Raw genomic sequence first — 16,906 nt, 5'->3', positions numbered from 1 at the left:
AACAACAGCCTTATTTGATAATCATTTGAAAACCATTTTAATAGGTTCTTTAGTGTTATCATTCATTTTCAGAAGCAATAAACTCATTCCAAGTGTCATCCTGTTACATACTTTCAGATGCTCTGATTGTTATTACAACAGGAAGTGTCTTTTAATTTTTGTCTACACAGCTTATATCATATATTGAAATAAAATGTTTTTATTCTTTCTTGCACAGATTCTTCAAGAGGCTAATGATGATTTAGAAGAACGCATGAAAAACACTGAGAAAGAACTTCAAGAGGCAACTGCAGAGATGGACAAGATGACAGATGAATACACCAAACTGAAGGTTGGCTTATGCTTTTAATGTAACATTTATGTACTAAATTGTATGCATCTATTTTGAGTGATTTCTTGATGTGTATGAAATGGTGTATAATTGTGTTACTTTTGTAAGGAAGAACTGTATACAAACTGGTATGTTTCTGAAAAATTTAACAGATTGTTCTGCAGCAGTCAGACATGATCATAGATGACATGAGGAAAGAAAGGGATGCCCTCAGAGCACAGGTTATCATTATCATTATCATATGAATTGTACTTTTTTTCATATGGCATAGTAAGATAATCATAAACTCATGGTAAAATGTAAAAATAAATTCATACATTGGTATTGAATCATTTTCATTGTGACAGAGCTGCTGAATTTTTTACAAATTTCACTCCAATACAACAAGATTAATGCTAACTAACCCCTTTGCGCAATCTTCCAATTTTTTAAGAGTCAGTAAGGGCTGTGACTGCTTATTCCTTCCATCTTTCTTGTCACTTCATCTCTTATCTACTGGTTTTCCCCCTCTCCCTCCCTCCAAGGTTTCTTCAAAATTAAACTTTACAACACTGTTTTTTTTATATGCAACTAATGGCCATAAGCTCTCCTTTTGAGCATAACAGAAGAGAAATGGGCTAAAATCTTGGTCATAATTAACATCAAAGATTGATGTGACTGGACTTGAATTTATGTAGCTGCAACCAATAGAATTTTTTTATCAACAAAAGGAGTCAAGTGACCTAATCAGGTCTTAAAAGTGCCCCAAATAATGTTTCTCTCTAAGGCTAGAGAGATTGATGGAATGGATGCCCAAAGAAATTATTTGTTTTTTTTTAATTGTTGATCATGTAATGGAAATCTTTGCCGTGTTCATAAAATGAATTAAGAAGTTTCTTTTGAGCCCCTTGTTTAATGACAATAGAAGCAATAATTTGCAATCCATAATTATTTAGACCCATTTGTTGTCCCTTTATTACTTAGGTTCAAGATCTCAGGATGCAGTTTTCAACCAAAACAGACACTGATGAACAGATTATGGCAGCTGTGAACTCTAAAGTGGAAGAGTGGAAGGTGTAAATGGGTGATTCACACCCAGGAAAATTTTATTCAGTAACCTCTTATGCTATTAGTGCTTACAGTTGGGCTTTAAAGATGGTGGTCTATAGAGCTAAAATTTTCATTTTCCTTCAAATATCTTTGATAGACTGTGCTTGCAGCAAAAGAAATTGAGCTAGAGCAGTACCAGTCATTGGTCCAAGAACTGAAACAACAAGTTGCAGGGCTTCAAATGGATGCAGACAAAACATCCTTGGCCATGTTACAACAGGTATATCTATAGCTTTACATCTACTCCATAGACTTGCACATATTGTTTAGTTTCTTTTTTTTACATGTATTTTTAATAACAAAATCCTAGTTACATGTTGCTTGTGTGAAATTTGATTCCTCCTTGATAGGCTGTGGCTGAGAAAGATGAACAGATAGAAAATCTTAAAAAGGAACTTGAAAAGGTACCAAGTTACATGTATGCAGCTTTCACTTTATTCCTGTTACAGTGTATGTAACTCTTAAATTATCTGTGGGCTGTAAAGATACATTCCTATTAAAGAACATATAATGATTGGTTATGGCCATACATACCATCAAACTCAGCTTGGATACCAGAGGCAACTCACTTTTGTCTTCGACCTCACATGTGAATTTGCTTTTATTAAGTGATAGCTTTGAGAGTCAGGCACCACAGATTACAAGATAAGACCTCTCTGGGGATTATTTCAAAGCTCAGCTTTGTGCAAACAATCCTAATGCCAGAATGGTTATTTAGTTTTCTGAGTAACAAGGGGTAGAGGGTTTTAATGATTGTACATGACCATGTCAAATTTTGCTTACTTATAGGCATCAAGTGACATGCATGGTGTAGCTTCATATGTGGAAGAAGTCAAGGCCTTAACTGAAAAAGGTACATTTATGTGGTAAACTGTTTACAGGGTAATTATCAGTGTTACCCTCTAAGAAAACAATTACATAGAATTAATGCAAAGTTTGTACTATAAATTTGTGGTTTTATTTTTTATTTTATATAGTTACATGTTTACATGAAATGTGGGTATTTAAATCCTTGGTTTGGATTGTAACTCAGAGTTACATTTAACAGCACATGCTTTTGGATTACAATTCAAAGTACACTTAACCGGCACACCCTAACATCAGTATACAAGTTCTCCACTCTGTTCTGTATACATCCCCTGTCTCAACATTAATTAGATTTAGGGGTGAAGTTGTAAAGAGAAATTAGATGTGAGTCACTCCCAGTGTTTGGAGGGTTAAGGCATGTGCGTATTTTGCACACTCTGTTTTTGACGCAAATCAATTTTTGATTTGAAGATGCTGTTTTTGACAGGTGTTCCATCAGCATATCAGCAAAAAAGAATCAGAGATCTAAACAGCACGCTACAAAAAGAACAGTTGGAAGTTTTGCAGTTTAAAGACAGGATGATCATGGTAATAATTCAAAAGGGTTTGCTTCAAGAAACTGCTTTTAGTTAGTTTTGCTTTAGTTTGGATAAAGCGAAACAACAACAAATCTTTTCTTAGTAATAACATATGTACTAGACTGTCGTGACTTTGGATCAGGTTTGTTACAATCATACAGGCCTTAAAGTCCACCAAACTGCGCCCTACATACATGTATACGCCCTTGAGTAAAAAGAAAAACCATGGTGTTTATCCTGAAATTAGACATACATGCAAGAGTCAGCTTATCTATCAGATCCCAGCCACAGACGTGATAAGTAATCAGCTCTCTATAAGATGACCATTGCACCTTGATTGAATTCAAAAACTGATCTAATAAACCAGTTTTGTAATTATACCAAGTATATTCTTTGACCACAAAATCTGTTTTTTTTTTTTTTTGCATTGTTAAAATTACTTTTAATTAGGTCTGAGTGCAACACACAGTATTAAAATTTATTTATGTTTGTCTTTCCTAAACAGGCAGAAAAGGCTGCAGCTATGAAAGACAAGCAGTTGAACGACTTGCTGGCTCGAATGATGCAATATGAGAGGGTAAGGAGTTACTCTTCCATAACTGAAGTAAACTGAATATTATGATATCATTTATTTATATAAATTATACTATACAATTGAATGGTGCTTTTCGCGCGCGCTGATTAGCAAGGTCTATTTTTCACTTAGAAGCCGGTGATAAAAAATCGCATGTCAAGAGTTTAATATCTGACCAGTTTTTGGTATATTGTAAGAAATAACTAGTTTTTTCGTATTTGTGTGGTACAGTTTCTACGAAACAATTATTCACCACAGTGCCGTCGAGAGTGGTGGATGTTCACCTCGCCGCTTTGCGGCTCGGTAAATATCCACCACTATTCACCTCCAACTCAGTGGATAATTGTTAATTATTACCTGATTAAAAAAACTTATTAGTAAGTCGTATACGTTCAGCAGTCTTGAAGATTGCATGACAATTGATGTTACTATTTCTTTACTGTAGGGAGAATATGGATTGAGTGAAGCAGTGCAGGAAATCAAGGACTGCAAGGCTCAGATTCGTATCAGAGACCAGTAAGATACAGAAAAAAAGCAATATTTATCAATGTATCCAGTTTTTTTGGAAAAATTCTTTTTTCGAAGGCTGCTAATGTTGCTTTGACCCCAACCCACCTCTCTAATAACCCCCTAACCCCACTTAATGATAAACGCCTAAGTTCCCCCTTTTAATATCCCCTAGCCCCCCCTCGACCCTCTCTAACGATAACGTCAATGCTGCACTTGCCTATGCCTTTGCTCTTATCATAGTTGGATGTCATCTCTAATCTGTTGCCGAACTGATGTACGGTAACATGTGTCCGGGAAGTAAGGAAGCACACAATTCTGTGTTGTAAAGATGATTTTACAGTGTATTCCTAGCCTTTTTGGTTAGTTCTTCATTTAACTCTTTTTCCCTTCAGAAACATTGAAGACCTGACCAGTCAAGTAAACAACTTGGAGATCAAAGTAAATGACAGTGAGATGGAAAACGAGGAATTGCGAGAGCGGCTTGGAATGGATCCTAAGGAGTCGCTCAACATTGAAGATGTACGGCACAAAAAGAAAGTTAAAGCAGAACAGGCAGTGGCTCTGAACAGAGCATTGACTAAAGAGGTAATTTACTTTTTACACTTCGAGGAAAATTTAACATAACGAATATGTATTTATTGAATGTTTTTATTGTTCTATGCACTTTGGGGAACTTCTTTTAAATGGTAATTATTTGTTTTGAGTTTTTCTTTTCTTCATTTTTGAAGGTGGAAAGGTTAGAGGAAGAAAGGCTTCAGCTTAAGCGTCAGCTCCGAAAACAAGCACTGCACAGAGGTCAAAGGTAAATGTGGGTTGTTTGTTGTTGTTGTTTTTTTTCGGTTAGCCATAATACTTCGTTAATTGTTAATTCATGGAGATGGAAGGGAGGGGCATTCTATACATGTTGAACATCCACCAACGTAGAACGTTTTCAAATTGAAGATTCATGGGAATTAAGTGTGCCTGTAAGTCATTCACCAATGAGCGACACGTAGTTCCAATAACCGATAACGCATCGGTTTTGAATTTTTGCAATGCCTTTTCTCCCTGGTAGGGCTGTAGAGTTAGGAATCACCGCAGAAGACTTGATCGTGGCCGAAGAAGAGGATGTAGTCTCTTCGCCTAGGAGACTACCTGTAGTGGATTCTGATAGTGACGTCACCAAGGCTATGGTAAGTACCAGGAACGAACAGTCACGTGCTAGGTATAAAGAAGTTTTCAAGAACTTTTTTTTACAAGCGGTTGCCGAGTCGTAAACAACCATCTTTAGTACATGGAACTGCACTTCCTCGAGTAGATGTACATACAGCTGAGATTTTTAAATTTCGATAAAGAATATTACACGTCTCTTTCTTGAATTGAGTCTGAAATGAAAACTTTACGGCCTGTGGTCCATGACGTTTTTAAATTATTGTAGATGACCTTCGTTTGATTGTTTGTTTTTCAGAACCAGAGGCTGGAAGGAGAAGTAGAAAAGAATGAAAAACAAATTGAAAAGTACAAGTCTGATATGAAGAAGATCGAGACTGAGAATAAGGTACAGAGAAGTCAGTGGCCAGTTGTGATAACAATTTTTGTTGGGTAGATCTGAATAACCCTGAATCTGCGAATCCCTGTTTCTCTCCCTTTCTACTTTTACTTCTCTATCAGGTCAAAACGTTTTCGAACAAAATAGAAGTGGGATGTTATAGGGAGAAGTTGCATGTTAATCACTTTTGGGACTTAATCTGTACTTTTTTTAGTCGTTTTATTCCCTTTCAGGTGATTCGTGGTTTTTTAGTTGTGGTCAAACTGACAAACGATATTCAGTATAACATTTTCCGGAGACGAAGCAAAATACAGTGACGTGTAGATCCTGCAAGACTTAAGCAGGAGAATAATTGAACGGGTGAGCTACAAAGCACTTAAAAGTCCTTACCTGCCTATATTGCGAATTTCGATCCCTGTGCATAGGAACTTAAAGATGAGAATAAGCAGTTGGAAGTTGGGATGCGGGAGATTTTAGCACAGCTGAGAGAACATGCTGCAGCACAAGGTTCGTTTTGTGGGTTTGCCAGATGTTTTAATTAAAAGTAAAAGCAAAATTTGTCTTGGTACCTCCCTAAAACCATTTGTTGATGAAGTATTTCCTCGTCTTTTTATTGTTCGGATGCTTATAGTTCCTCCCTGTGGAGTGTTTTGTAACAAGAGATCGATTTGTCATGATTTACCCATGAAGCTTTTGAAAGAAAAGAAAAAGCTTGATGACTTGATTTTTTTTCTCGTTTTAGGAGCAGAGGAAAATAAATTAGTACAAGTACCAGCCTTAGAAAAGCTTATGGCTGTAAGTTACGCTTCCATCGTTCATTAGTTGAATTTGTTTCAAATTGTTTGAATTTTTTTTGTTTCCTTTCGGAAACTGAACTGTAAATCTCCATTCCAATTTTTTTTGTTTTCCATAAAGATGATAGAATCTAGAAATGCAGTGGGTCAATATGACACAACACTACAATTGAAAGCTCAGGTAAGTTCCCTTTCCTGTTCGTCTTTAGTGAACACGTATGTAATATCATTCAAGCTGTAAGTTCTTCTTTTGGATTTAGATCGAACAACTAAGTGGGAGGAATGAAGAACTCCGACACGAACTGCATAATGCCCGAGAAGAAACAGCTAAAGCCATTATGCAGTTGGAGAGGAAAAAGACCAAGGTAGTAAACGGTGTTGTAAGAAATTTATTTTGTTAAGATTTGAACTGCTCAACATCTTTTGGAGATGAATTCGCAGTCATTACCCAAAGTCCCATAGACGCTCTCAAAACATTCATAGGACAACTCTAACTCCTTTCTTTATTAAACGTACGTGTGAGTGGGTTAAGTATCCCTCCTCACCCAAATGAGGGTGATAGCGAATACAAGGTCAAAGAGTTTAAAGTGGACATTGAAAAAGGGGGACCTGGGCATAAAAACACCACTTAGCTAAAATGATGCTGAAATTGAGTGTGTCTTTGATTGCAAATTTTTTGTTATGATTTATCTATTCATTTATTTTTTATTCATTTCATTGTTTTCTTTTTTTTTCTTCCACAACAAAAGATCGAGGATCTCGAAAAAGATATTAAAGTGTTGAAAGAGATTGGTAAGTTCTTCGTTTAAAGAAGCTTTAAGTTAAATTAAGGACAGATTGTCTGTTATTACTATAATTTACTTTGATATGTTTGCAACTTAAGGTGAAGGCGCCGTCAAGTTACAACCCATGCCTTTGCCGCAGGGAATGACACCGTCTTCAACAGAGATCATCGCCAGTCTTAACGAGCATCTTATACAAGTACTTCAGGTGACAAATAGAGCTTTGAATACTTTTATCAACAGCTTTCATGAACTTGCGTTCATATTTTTTATTTATTTTTGCTTTCATGAACCTGAGTTATTATTTATTTATTTATTTGTCTATTATGTTTGCTTCTGGCAGTTTACATGCAATATAATCACAATGTTTCCTTAATTCATTTTATAAAGGAAGTCTCCCTGAAAGAGCAACTACTGGAGAAAATGGAGAAGGATCTTGAGATGTTCAAGAGGAAATTCTCGGTCATTCTTCACCAAAAGGTTGGTTAACTCCCCATCTGGTTTTCCCAGCCTGAATGGTCAGTCCATCAACCCTAACTCCCAAATGCTAAGGAAGGGTGACGGGGAAGGGAGGGCTGGGCTTGGTTGACTGACATCTCGAACAAAACTATTCTGGGAAGAATATTACGGGTCTGATAATCTTAGGAGAAGGTATTAGGCGTTTTGTACCTCGATGAAAAGGAAAAACAAGAAAGCAAACCATAGACTACGAACAGTACCTCATTTTCGGCAAAATATCTTCGCAAGGGGGAAAAACATCAGTGATAAAAAAAATTGATCTAGCGGTTGATGCGTAACTCGAGGAGTGAGGCGCACGAAAACTCACTCCCAGAGTTCCGCGCAAGTAAAATAAACAAATCAACAATATGACTTTTTTATTTCATACAATCTGAGCTGTTTTTATACTTCACCTTTATTCTGTTTTGTTTCATAGGGGCTTCTTTATGCTGATTTTATGAAAGAAAAAGAGAAATGGGAAGAGGAGAAGAAAGCGATCGAAGAAGATAAGGTCTCAACTGAACTTGCCAGAGAACATGATAAAATCAGGCTCATGGAATTCGAGGTACTATTTCTGCTAAATTCTGCTATTCTTCCCTACGTAGAAGATAAAAAAGTTCTTTTTATATTTATAGATATACCAAATGTAAGGATTTAACCCCAAATTCGACAAGTCGCTGATTGCTTTGCATTTGTCATATTCAATGAACAAGGGAGCTTATAATCTATTGAATATTTTTGCCCGCGCGCGATTGGTCTAAACGCATGACGCGACCGAGCATCCCCTAGCTAAAACTGAGGGATATCCGAGGATACACCCCAAACGATAATCCCCAGTTTTCAATCGTTACGTCCGAAAACTCTGCGCCTAAAATTTAATTCAAGATGAGAAAGTGTTGTATTGTTGTTACTGAAGGAACATGTTTTTTTTGTTCATTTAATCGAGCCAGACAACATTGAAAAGAACACGGTTAGCTGTTCGTAAACATTTTTCCCGCGTGTTGATAATAACACAGTGGCCTCTTTTTGGTGCGAGATTATGCTCATTTTTCCCGTGCGTTGATAATAACACAATGGCCTCCTTTTGGTGCGAGATTATGCTCGTTTATTGCCCATCTATTAGATTTTGCGCGACTCCATCGGCTCCTTTTCGTCACGTGGTGCAAAATTACCGGGCAGTTATTACGTAGTAAACCGCGTTTGTGTCGATATTTGTCCAGCTAATATTTCCGTCGTAAATAAAGAAAGCCAGCGGAAAAAAGCCAGTTCAAAAGTTGCACTGTTTCATCGTTTTTAGTTTACATGTAAGAAAAACGAACTCGATTTGTAGAGTCTAGTGATAGTAACATTCTTAAATCTGTTCTTAAATACTGAACCGGAAAGTACAAAAAAGTCAATAAAATAAGCTGTCAACTAGCCGATACGAAAATTAATAGGGGGGTTTTAAAACAAATGAACACCCTTCTGGCGGCTGGCATGTCGGCTGATATGTCCTTGGCTGAGAAATTGTCTTAAAATTTTCTCCTTTTTCCCTCGAAGCTTCGCTTCTCGGCCTTATATTCATTTTATTTTTTCGGAAAATATCTTGGCCGCGAACATGATTATTAGCCGACATATCAGCCGCCAGAAGGGGTTTATTTTCTAAATATTTGTCCTTGGAATTGATCTGTTCCTCCAAGCTCAGAGTTCGCTCGAACTGTTCGCATCCCGTAAAAGATCATGTCCGGAGACAAATATCCATTCATATTTTCGCGCTTAATGGGGGCTGCTGCTTAGATATATAAAACAAAGAAAATCCGTGGGACGCGTAAGACGAAGTATGATGACTCCAGGCGTTTTGAGCCTCGCTACTCGATGGTGTTCGTAGCCAGATGGTTTTCACCACAACGTACAAATTAATATATTCAGAATTGCGCGCGCTACTTGAAGGTATCTGAAATCAGGCTGGAAGCAGGCCCCTATCCACTCGGAATAGGGGCTTGGTAAGTCACCAGGAAACCGGGTCAGATTAGGTGATGTGGGTGCTGAGTCGAGTTCCTTGATTCGTTCAAATGACATTCTTGGTTGAAGACATACGTTTTTTTGCAGTTTTTGTTTTCATTTCTTTAATTTATTGTGTGAATTTATGGAGAAGTTCGATATTTTGGACTTTCCTTTCCGCAGAGATTACTCGATACCCTGGAAAAAGACGAGGACAAGCAGAAAAAGAGACTTGGAGAAATGACAAGAAAGGTTACAGTTTTGAGAGTGAACGAGAAGTCGCTCAGCAGGAGATACACGGCCATGCAAGAGGTGGAAGCTGCACTCAGGAAAGAAAACAAGAGATACAAAAATGATGTTGTTGCCATGGAGACCGCAATTACCGAGAGACTGGGTTACCTTCAAAGACACAAAGTAAGAAATGCTCAGGGTTTTGTTTCTTTTTGTCTTTAACCTTCATCCTCCTCAATTTCCAACACTATATTTTGTTCGTTTGTTATAGTAGAAGAATTTAGAGTGGCGTGGCATGTAGTCTTGTGCATGAAGTTTGAACAACACATCTTTATTACTTTGAAACCTGACAATATTGACTTAGTATTTTCAATCACTTTCATACTTTGTTGAACTCTCTTATATTTAAGGAAATGTCCACGTACAAGATTGGAGTATTACAGCAAGCTCTAGATGAGAGTGTTCTTGCAACAGAACTAGAAGCAGCGAACAAACAGTATAACGAACTTACGGCCAAGTATCGCGACGTTATACAAAGGGAAAACAGCCTCGTGGCACGATCAGCCATAGTCGACAATCTAGAGGTATGAAGTGCTTCTAGCAATTTATTAAGCGTTAAGCCTGCGTTTCTTGTCTAGCCGGTTCCTTTCGATCTTGTCATAGCTTTGATCTATCAGAGTAATGAAGTAATTGTCTCCGTGTGGTTATTACTAATGATGCGTGGTTAAATTTATAAGTTTCTCCTCTTAGTGCGGTTGGCTACTCCACAATAAGCTGCGTTTTAAAATTGATACATATACCTCTTGCTTGCGAAACTTCCGTTCTCGCTGAAAACAAAAGACCCATACTGTAGTGGACATTGTATGGCTTGATCTTGCCCATCAGACCTACTTGTTTTATGATGTAGAAAGCCTCCTGAATACTTTGTTCATATCACTGAAAGTTACTAATGATTTTTTTTCCTTCAGGCCGACTTGAAGGCTTTGGAAGAAAGAGAAGCTGATCTGAAGAGGGAGATGACCTCAGTGAAGGAAAGAAACCACAGTTTAGAGCAGATGGTGAATGAACTGCTATCGAAAGGTGACAAAGATTTAGCGCTGTCGATTTGTAGCTCCTATCTTAACGAAATCGTAGGGGTGATAAAAACTCGCTCTTTCCATAGTAAAAGAAAACAATAACCTCTTTCCTCAATTAGATACGAATCCTACTGATACCTGCTGAAAATCATGTGTTTCATTGGCCTTCTGTCAGTCACTGCGGCGTTTAATGTTTCTCTTTGACTCCTATGGTAGGTGAAACAAATTTCACCTGAGAAAAATGAAACATTTTGCTTTTTCAGAGGGTGGAGAGGGTGGAGGAGACACCAGCATTGTGCGGCAGGAAGAGATGGACAGAATATCAAGAAAACTCGCCACGTTAGAAATGAAGGTATATCGTGATACATACAGGCTGTGTTTGGTAACCCAGACTGTATATCTATCCCTTTGTGTGGTGCACGATAACTGATGAAGCACCCAGAAAAGTGTAAATCACGATGTTGATATATGATTCAACTAAACCTTAACTTTACCAGGAACTGAATGAGAGAGAGCGTGCCGACCATGCCACGAGGAAATATGAACAAGTTCAGTCTCTTATCAAGCAACTAGAGGAAAGGAATGTAGAGTTGGAACAAAAATTTGCAGAGGTCAGTGTGTACTGAATTGTCTCATTCCTAGACATTTCATAACGCCATCTCGGAATTTAATATCTGATGACGACGAGTTCTCTCTTTTTTACAGATCAGCAAGTTGAATCTTGAATCTCAGAGAGTTGAGCGGCAGCTTAGGGACGAAATATCCAGTAATTATTCACTTTATGTCTTTCATAAAGGTTAACTTTAGACATGTAGACGTCTCTCTGATTGTAGAAGTCACACAGCTTGTGACCTGGTGACTCAGTTCGTAGTTACGCCCAACTGCTATCTAGGAGGTTCAAGGTCAACCCTCATCGAAGTCTGATGGCACCGCGGTTCCCAACATAGACAAAAGTACATTTGCGGGACTAATGACGCCATTAACCTTAATTTCCGCTCATACAAAGTCGTCACCCGACATTTCACACCATTCACCGTTACCAAATAACATTCCCCGTCACTAGACAGCATTTTAAATTAAGTGGTTGTATTTTCGCTTAGACTCTGTCACACAGGATACTCATGTGGCTGTCACGCGTCGTGTCCAGTCTCTGGAGGAGTCCGAATCTAAGCTAAAGGTGGAAGTGTCACGATTGAAGGAGGTGGCGGAAGTGGCTTCGCATCAAACCGAAGCCATCAAAGCGCAGCAGGAGTCACAGGACAGAGAGCTGACATCTCTCAGGAAGCAACTTTACGACATGCAGATGGAGAGTGATGACAAGACCATTATAGGTATAAATATTTGATGTAAATTTAAAACTATTTTGGGAGTAACTAAAATATTAACTTTACGACTTAGTTAGTAACATGGAGGGTAACACGACATGTCTTCTTTGATCCATGAAAGCAATCAGCTGTACATTTTGAATGAGAATTGTTAATCTTTAACTACAGTATTAGCGGATAAGAAAGTAAAGCAGAGGATTTATTTGATCCTAAATTAAAAATACGTCTTAAAAAATTATCGTTTTGGACGTTCTATCAATATTAAAAGGATATGTTTGACGATCTTCAGGTAAACTGCACCACCATATCGTGGCCCTTCAGGTGAGTGAAGGTACAGCCGTGAGGAAACTGGAAGCTGCTATGCAGAAGCTGTCCAGACAGGAAGCTCATGTGTTACGGCTCGAGCGGAAAATCGATGAAAAAGACCAGGCTTTGTATCACGCTAAGACGGAGGCCAGGAACAAGGCAAAGTTCCTTAAGAGAACCATTCAAGATCTGCGGAGGCAGTACAGCGGAGCTCTGCCACTGATGAAACAGGTAATTAAGCACATTTACGTCAATATAACAACACGTTGACCTACCCCGGAACGGATAAAGATCTGTTTTCGCCCACCTGTTTTTCTCTGAAACCATTTGCGCTGTCTAGGCTTATTATTTTTTGACGCATGTAAAAAAAAGGGATCTTGTCAATTTGGAAAATAGACATTGAAAATATTGAAAATGATGATGGGAACTGGTGCTCCTCCCTTTAACCAAGATTAATGTTCAAAGTATTGAAAGAGGAGTTGAAACATATCTTACAGGTTGTCGTTTCTCGTCAGTTTAAATGTACAATTTGAACTGCTTAACCTCCATTCCAATTTGCTCTCTGTTCAGGAAAAGTTTGCCGAGACTATGCGTTCGTTACACGAAGACAAGCACAAGCTTGAAGGAGAGCTTAAGAAAGCTAGAACCGACAGAGAAGCAGCGGAAGACAAGCTTGCTGAGCTTAAGCTTCAACACGATGGGTTACAGGAACTGATGTGTACGTTAAAGGATGGCAAAGGGGCAGCTAAAGTCACTGAATGGCACGCAAAGATGGGCGAAATACGACTGCAGGACCTTAAACTGAACCGTGCTATTACCAGACTGCAGGAAGAGGTAATAGAAATGGAAGCTTTGTTTGCAATTTACGTTTGATGACATATGTTTGCACAGTTTTGTAGTGTAGAACAGTAAAGCATTTTTGAGTGTCAGCAAAGGAGTTAATTACGATGTTAGGTTTTCTAACCGGCAAACAGTGCTCGTTTTGGAAGTAGACTTTCAAATATAACGGAGACCTCTGGATGCTATTTCGTTGGGCGCTATTAGGTTTGACGGTCGGTCACTCACATACAAAAACTGTAGAGAACTGAGTTCTCCCTCAAATCAGTCTTCCTTAGTTCATTTCTAGATTACAATCATGCGTTTTCTTGCTGTACTTCAGTTGAAACACCTGGAAAATATGACAAAAGTTCAGGAACGCACCATCTCGGATCTGGAGGATGAAAATGTCCAGCTTGCCAAAGAGCACGAAGAGAGGCAGTTGCTATGGGAACAGAGGGAGGTGGAGCTTGAGCGCCTGATTGACAAGCTAGAAAAACAACAGGAACAACTAGCAGACGCAGCTGCTAAGTTTGAGGAGGCTACTGGCTCGATACCAGACCCTGATCTTCCAGTAGCAAATCAGCTTGAATTGGCGATTAGAAATATAAAGGAGCATATAAGGATTATAGTAGGAACGAGAGAGGAAAGCAGAGCTCTTAAAAAGGTAACAATACTTAAAAAAAGGAACAGGAAACCAGAAAATAAGGGATTGTGGAGAGGGGAATGTGCAAAACTATGGAAAGCGTTAAGTAGATCAGGCGAATATGGTGTTTTTTTTTATTACTTTTGGATATATATATTCTGTTGGTATATAAAGCTGTCTATTGCATGTCTATTTGTATATTGTCGTCACACGTCAAATTGAAAAAAAAACAATGCTTAATCGCAGAAATACGAAGAGCTGGATCAAGCTTTCAAGCAGTCAGAAGAAAGGCTCACCCAGAAAGATAAGGTAGTTTGATTAGTTAATTCAGGAGTAAAATAACCTCATGAACTAACTGTTTACGACTGATTTCTTATTAAAGTATCAGCCCAAAGATTACCATTCAATTTTGTGTACACGAATTCATTCAGAGAAAGAAAACCGGTCAAGTATATTGAAAATATGAATTCGGTTTGAATGGAACAGTTTTGTAACTTTTTATCATTGATTCTTTTGTTTTGTTTGTTTGTTTGTTTTTTTTTTCAAGAGGACAATGAGTAGGGTACAATCACTGCAACAAATTACACTTCATCTTCATTTTATAATTTTTTAATGAAATAAATATTACCGCGTCAGGCTTCTTTTCTGCAATTGCTTTTAAATTTAAACTCACCTACAAGGATCATTGCTTTTCTTGATTATCATGTGCAGGTCAAATAAAATTTAATTCAGTAAAACTTATGATCAGATTCCTCCTCGGGAAAGAAAAACCCTCTGAAATGCGTCCTGTTCTCAACTTGTGGCTTCGCAGCTCAGTGGTTAGTTTCGTCCAACTAGTATCCGGGAGGCACGTGTTCGAATCTCATCAAAGCCTGAATTTTTTCACGCTTCTTGTCTGCAATTAGTTAAATTGTAGCTCACCTGCGAGAATCATTTCTTTACTTTCTTTTCATTTTCTTGTAGCTGATAAACGAGCTGCGCCTCCGTCTCCCTCTGTCAGAGCGCGGGGAGATCACAGCAGAAGCCAAGAAAGCTGCTGGATTAGTAGAGGAGGATTATGAATCAAAACGGGCCTTGAAAGTGGCACAGGCAACTGTCTCCAGTCTGCAGGTACGTTCTTTTTATTAAAATTGTGTGTCGATTCAGTCTCAGTAAAATCAAAGTCAAGGTAGTCACGACTTCCAATCAGATCATGAGGAGTTATGTCAAGGAGTCTATGAGAACTCAGACCTTTTAAATACCTGTAGTGCTCTGAAAAACGCGAGTGACCAAGTCGCGGTTGGTGTTATTTCTAGATCAGATTGGATAAGAAAGTCGCGCACGTTTATCAACATAGCATAAACCGAATCTGCTGCTCACTTAGGCTTCTTATCGAGGCAAAATAACGCATGGTGCTGGTCTAAATATTTAGTTATTAGTTTGCCACACCAGTCCAAGATAAAAATTAATAAGGACGCATGATAATTTAAGTAAGATATAACGATGTGTATGGCGAGGAAACCTAAGTGAGACCACGAGGCTCATACAACGTTTTGGTTCAAAGAGAATACTGTCTCAAATGTTAATTGTCACTGGTGCTATCGCGCACACTTGTGTTGAACTCTTAACAAATTCTCAAGGTGTTGCAATCGTAACAATTAAGGATCAACTAAATGATTAGAGTATCATTTCACAGCGGTTTACTTCATCTTCATATGTACTGCTCTTTCTTTTTAATATCACAGCAAATGCTGGCTCGTAAAGAAGAATCGTTGGCTAAATACCAGGAAATGTTAAAAGAAGCACGAGAGGTCAGATGACAATAAATTACAAATGTGTGGTGATTGTTCATGACGAATATTTATGATGAATTTTTGGTTAAAAAATTATTTTTTCGTTTATTACTCGGTGAATGATATCGCCATAGTCAGAGAAAGTCTAAGTGCATCCAGCAGGGGTGTTACCCATGATCCTCCGAGCACCTGTGTCCTTGCTCTGCCACTGAGGCTGTGGGGCCTCACCCCACTTAACAGGCGCTCAGCGAGAACGCGAACAGTACGCGCGTGGCATCCACACATGCATCGGAGCCCAGTGGTGGCCAGACTTTTAAGCTTGGTTTTTGCATAAAACATCTCACATCCACATAATCAAGAAATAAACGATCTTGTTTGATTGAGGAACTTTTGCTTGTTTGTTTGTTTGTTTGTTTGTTTAACGTACAGGAGGCCAAGACTCAAAACGAACAACACAAAGCAGAAATTCAGCTCCTACAAGACAGGTTACATCTGGAGACGGACGAGACGTTTAGAAGGAAGAAGACTTTCCACATGGTCAGTTTTTAACAGAGTTATTTGGATTATGGAAAGTTTGTCTTGATAGTAAACGCGAGATTTAGTATCAAAGTTATTACATATTAGTGCATTGTGTTTACAGAATAACAAAGTTATAAGATTGAAACTTTTTAAAATGATAAACTACAGAGCAGTACTGCACGAAAATGGTAAAAACTTGTTTTAATCACTTACGCGTTTTGTCTGACAATAGCAGACTTCGTCACGAAGTTTTAATAAGTGGGGAAAATAAGCTTTCTTATATACCATGGTAAATACGATGTCTATTGCCGACCTTTAAACATAATGTGAGGGAAGCAGAAAGTATCCGTATTGTGTGACAAAGGTGCTGAATAAGCGTGACATTTTTCGGACGGTACATGTAGTAAATCTGTGACCTCCAAACTGGTTTTTCGACATCCCCAGTGGAATTCATCATTACAGTGAAGCGAAGAGTTATTTGTCTATGGAAAGTTGTGGTCAAATTAATAATTCTACCTTAATGGTATTAGCTCTATATTGATTTTGATTAGTAAATTTCGATCCGTCAGTAAAGTCAATTAGTTCAGTTTGGTCACTTGGTAGTGTCAATGACATGGATAAGTCGCTGTTGGAGCACTGGTTACTGTTTACATCTGCTCAGATGAGTCTTTTCTAAGTTACACCTTCAGTTACTTCATCGTAGAGCTTTGATAACTCAGTTTCCACCCTCAACAGTGTTAACAT

General features: G+C 38.2%; 1 protein-coding gene across 1 annotated transcript in view; it reads left to right on the top strand.

The window, feature by feature from the left end:
• LOC131769006 (centrosomal protein of 290 kDa) overlaps nt 1–16,906 on the top strand; it is a 31,998-nt gene that overhangs the window by 3,672 nt on the left and 11,420 nt on the right. Inside the window, exons 10-44 of the mRNA XM_059084742.2 lie at nt 218–331; nt 484–552; nt 1,295–1,384; nt 1,518–1,640; nt 1,771–1,824; nt 2,210–2,273; nt 2,715–2,815; nt 3,311–3,382; nt 3,825–3,895; nt 4,282–4,474; nt 4,618–4,691; nt 4,944–5,061; nt 5,337–5,426; nt 5,843–5,924; nt 6,160–6,212; nt 6,333–6,392; nt 6,472–6,576; nt 6,961–7,003; nt 7,095–7,201; nt 7,384–7,473; nt 7,928–8,056; nt 9,655–9,885; nt 10,113–10,286; nt 10,671–10,782; nt 11,042–11,130; nt 11,276–11,389; nt 11,484–11,544; nt 11,879–12,109; nt 12,393–12,640; nt 12,980–13,243; nt 13,569–13,892; nt 14,118–14,180; nt 14,835–14,981; nt 15,596–15,661; nt 16,073–16,180. Coding sequence (XP_058940725.2) covers nt 218–331; nt 484–552; nt 1,295–1,384; nt 1,518–1,640; nt 1,771–1,824; nt 2,210–2,273; nt 2,715–2,815; nt 3,311–3,382; nt 3,825–3,895; nt 4,282–4,474; nt 4,618–4,691; nt 4,944–5,061; nt 5,337–5,426; nt 5,843–5,924; nt 6,160–6,212; nt 6,333–6,392; nt 6,472–6,576; nt 6,961–7,003; nt 7,095–7,201; nt 7,384–7,473; nt 7,928–8,056; nt 9,655–9,885; nt 10,113–10,286; nt 10,671–10,782; nt 11,042–11,130; nt 11,276–11,389; nt 11,484–11,544; nt 11,879–12,109; nt 12,393–12,640; nt 12,980–13,243; nt 13,569–13,892; nt 14,118–14,180; nt 14,835–14,981; nt 15,596–15,661; nt 16,073–16,180 — 4,134 coding nt within the window. The remainder of the gene's footprint in view (nt 1–217; nt 332–483; nt 553–1,294; nt 1,385–1,517; nt 1,641–1,770; nt 1,825–2,209; nt 2,274–2,714; nt 2,816–3,310; nt 3,383–3,824; nt 3,896–4,281; nt 4,475–4,617; nt 4,692–4,943; nt 5,062–5,336; nt 5,427–5,842; nt 5,925–6,159; nt 6,213–6,332; nt 6,393–6,471; nt 6,577–6,960; nt 7,004–7,094; nt 7,202–7,383; nt 7,474–7,927; nt 8,057–9,654; nt 9,886–10,112; nt 10,287–10,670; nt 10,783–11,041; nt 11,131–11,275; nt 11,390–11,483; nt 11,545–11,878; nt 12,110–12,392; nt 12,641–12,979; nt 13,244–13,568; nt 13,893–14,117; nt 14,181–14,834; nt 14,982–15,595; nt 15,662–16,072; nt 16,181–16,906) is intronic.

This window comes from Pocillopora verrucosa, chromosome 1 (genome assembly GCF_036669915.1).
Source record: "Pocillopora verrucosa isolate sample1 chromosome 1, ASM3666991v2, whole genome shotgun sequence".
In the NCBI taxonomy this organism is placed as follows: Eukaryota; Metazoa; Cnidaria; class Anthozoa; order Scleractinia; family Pocilloporidae; genus Pocillopora; species Pocillopora verrucosa.
Note: the sequence above shows the minus strand (reverse complement) of the source record. Positions and strands in the feature narration are given on the sequence as shown.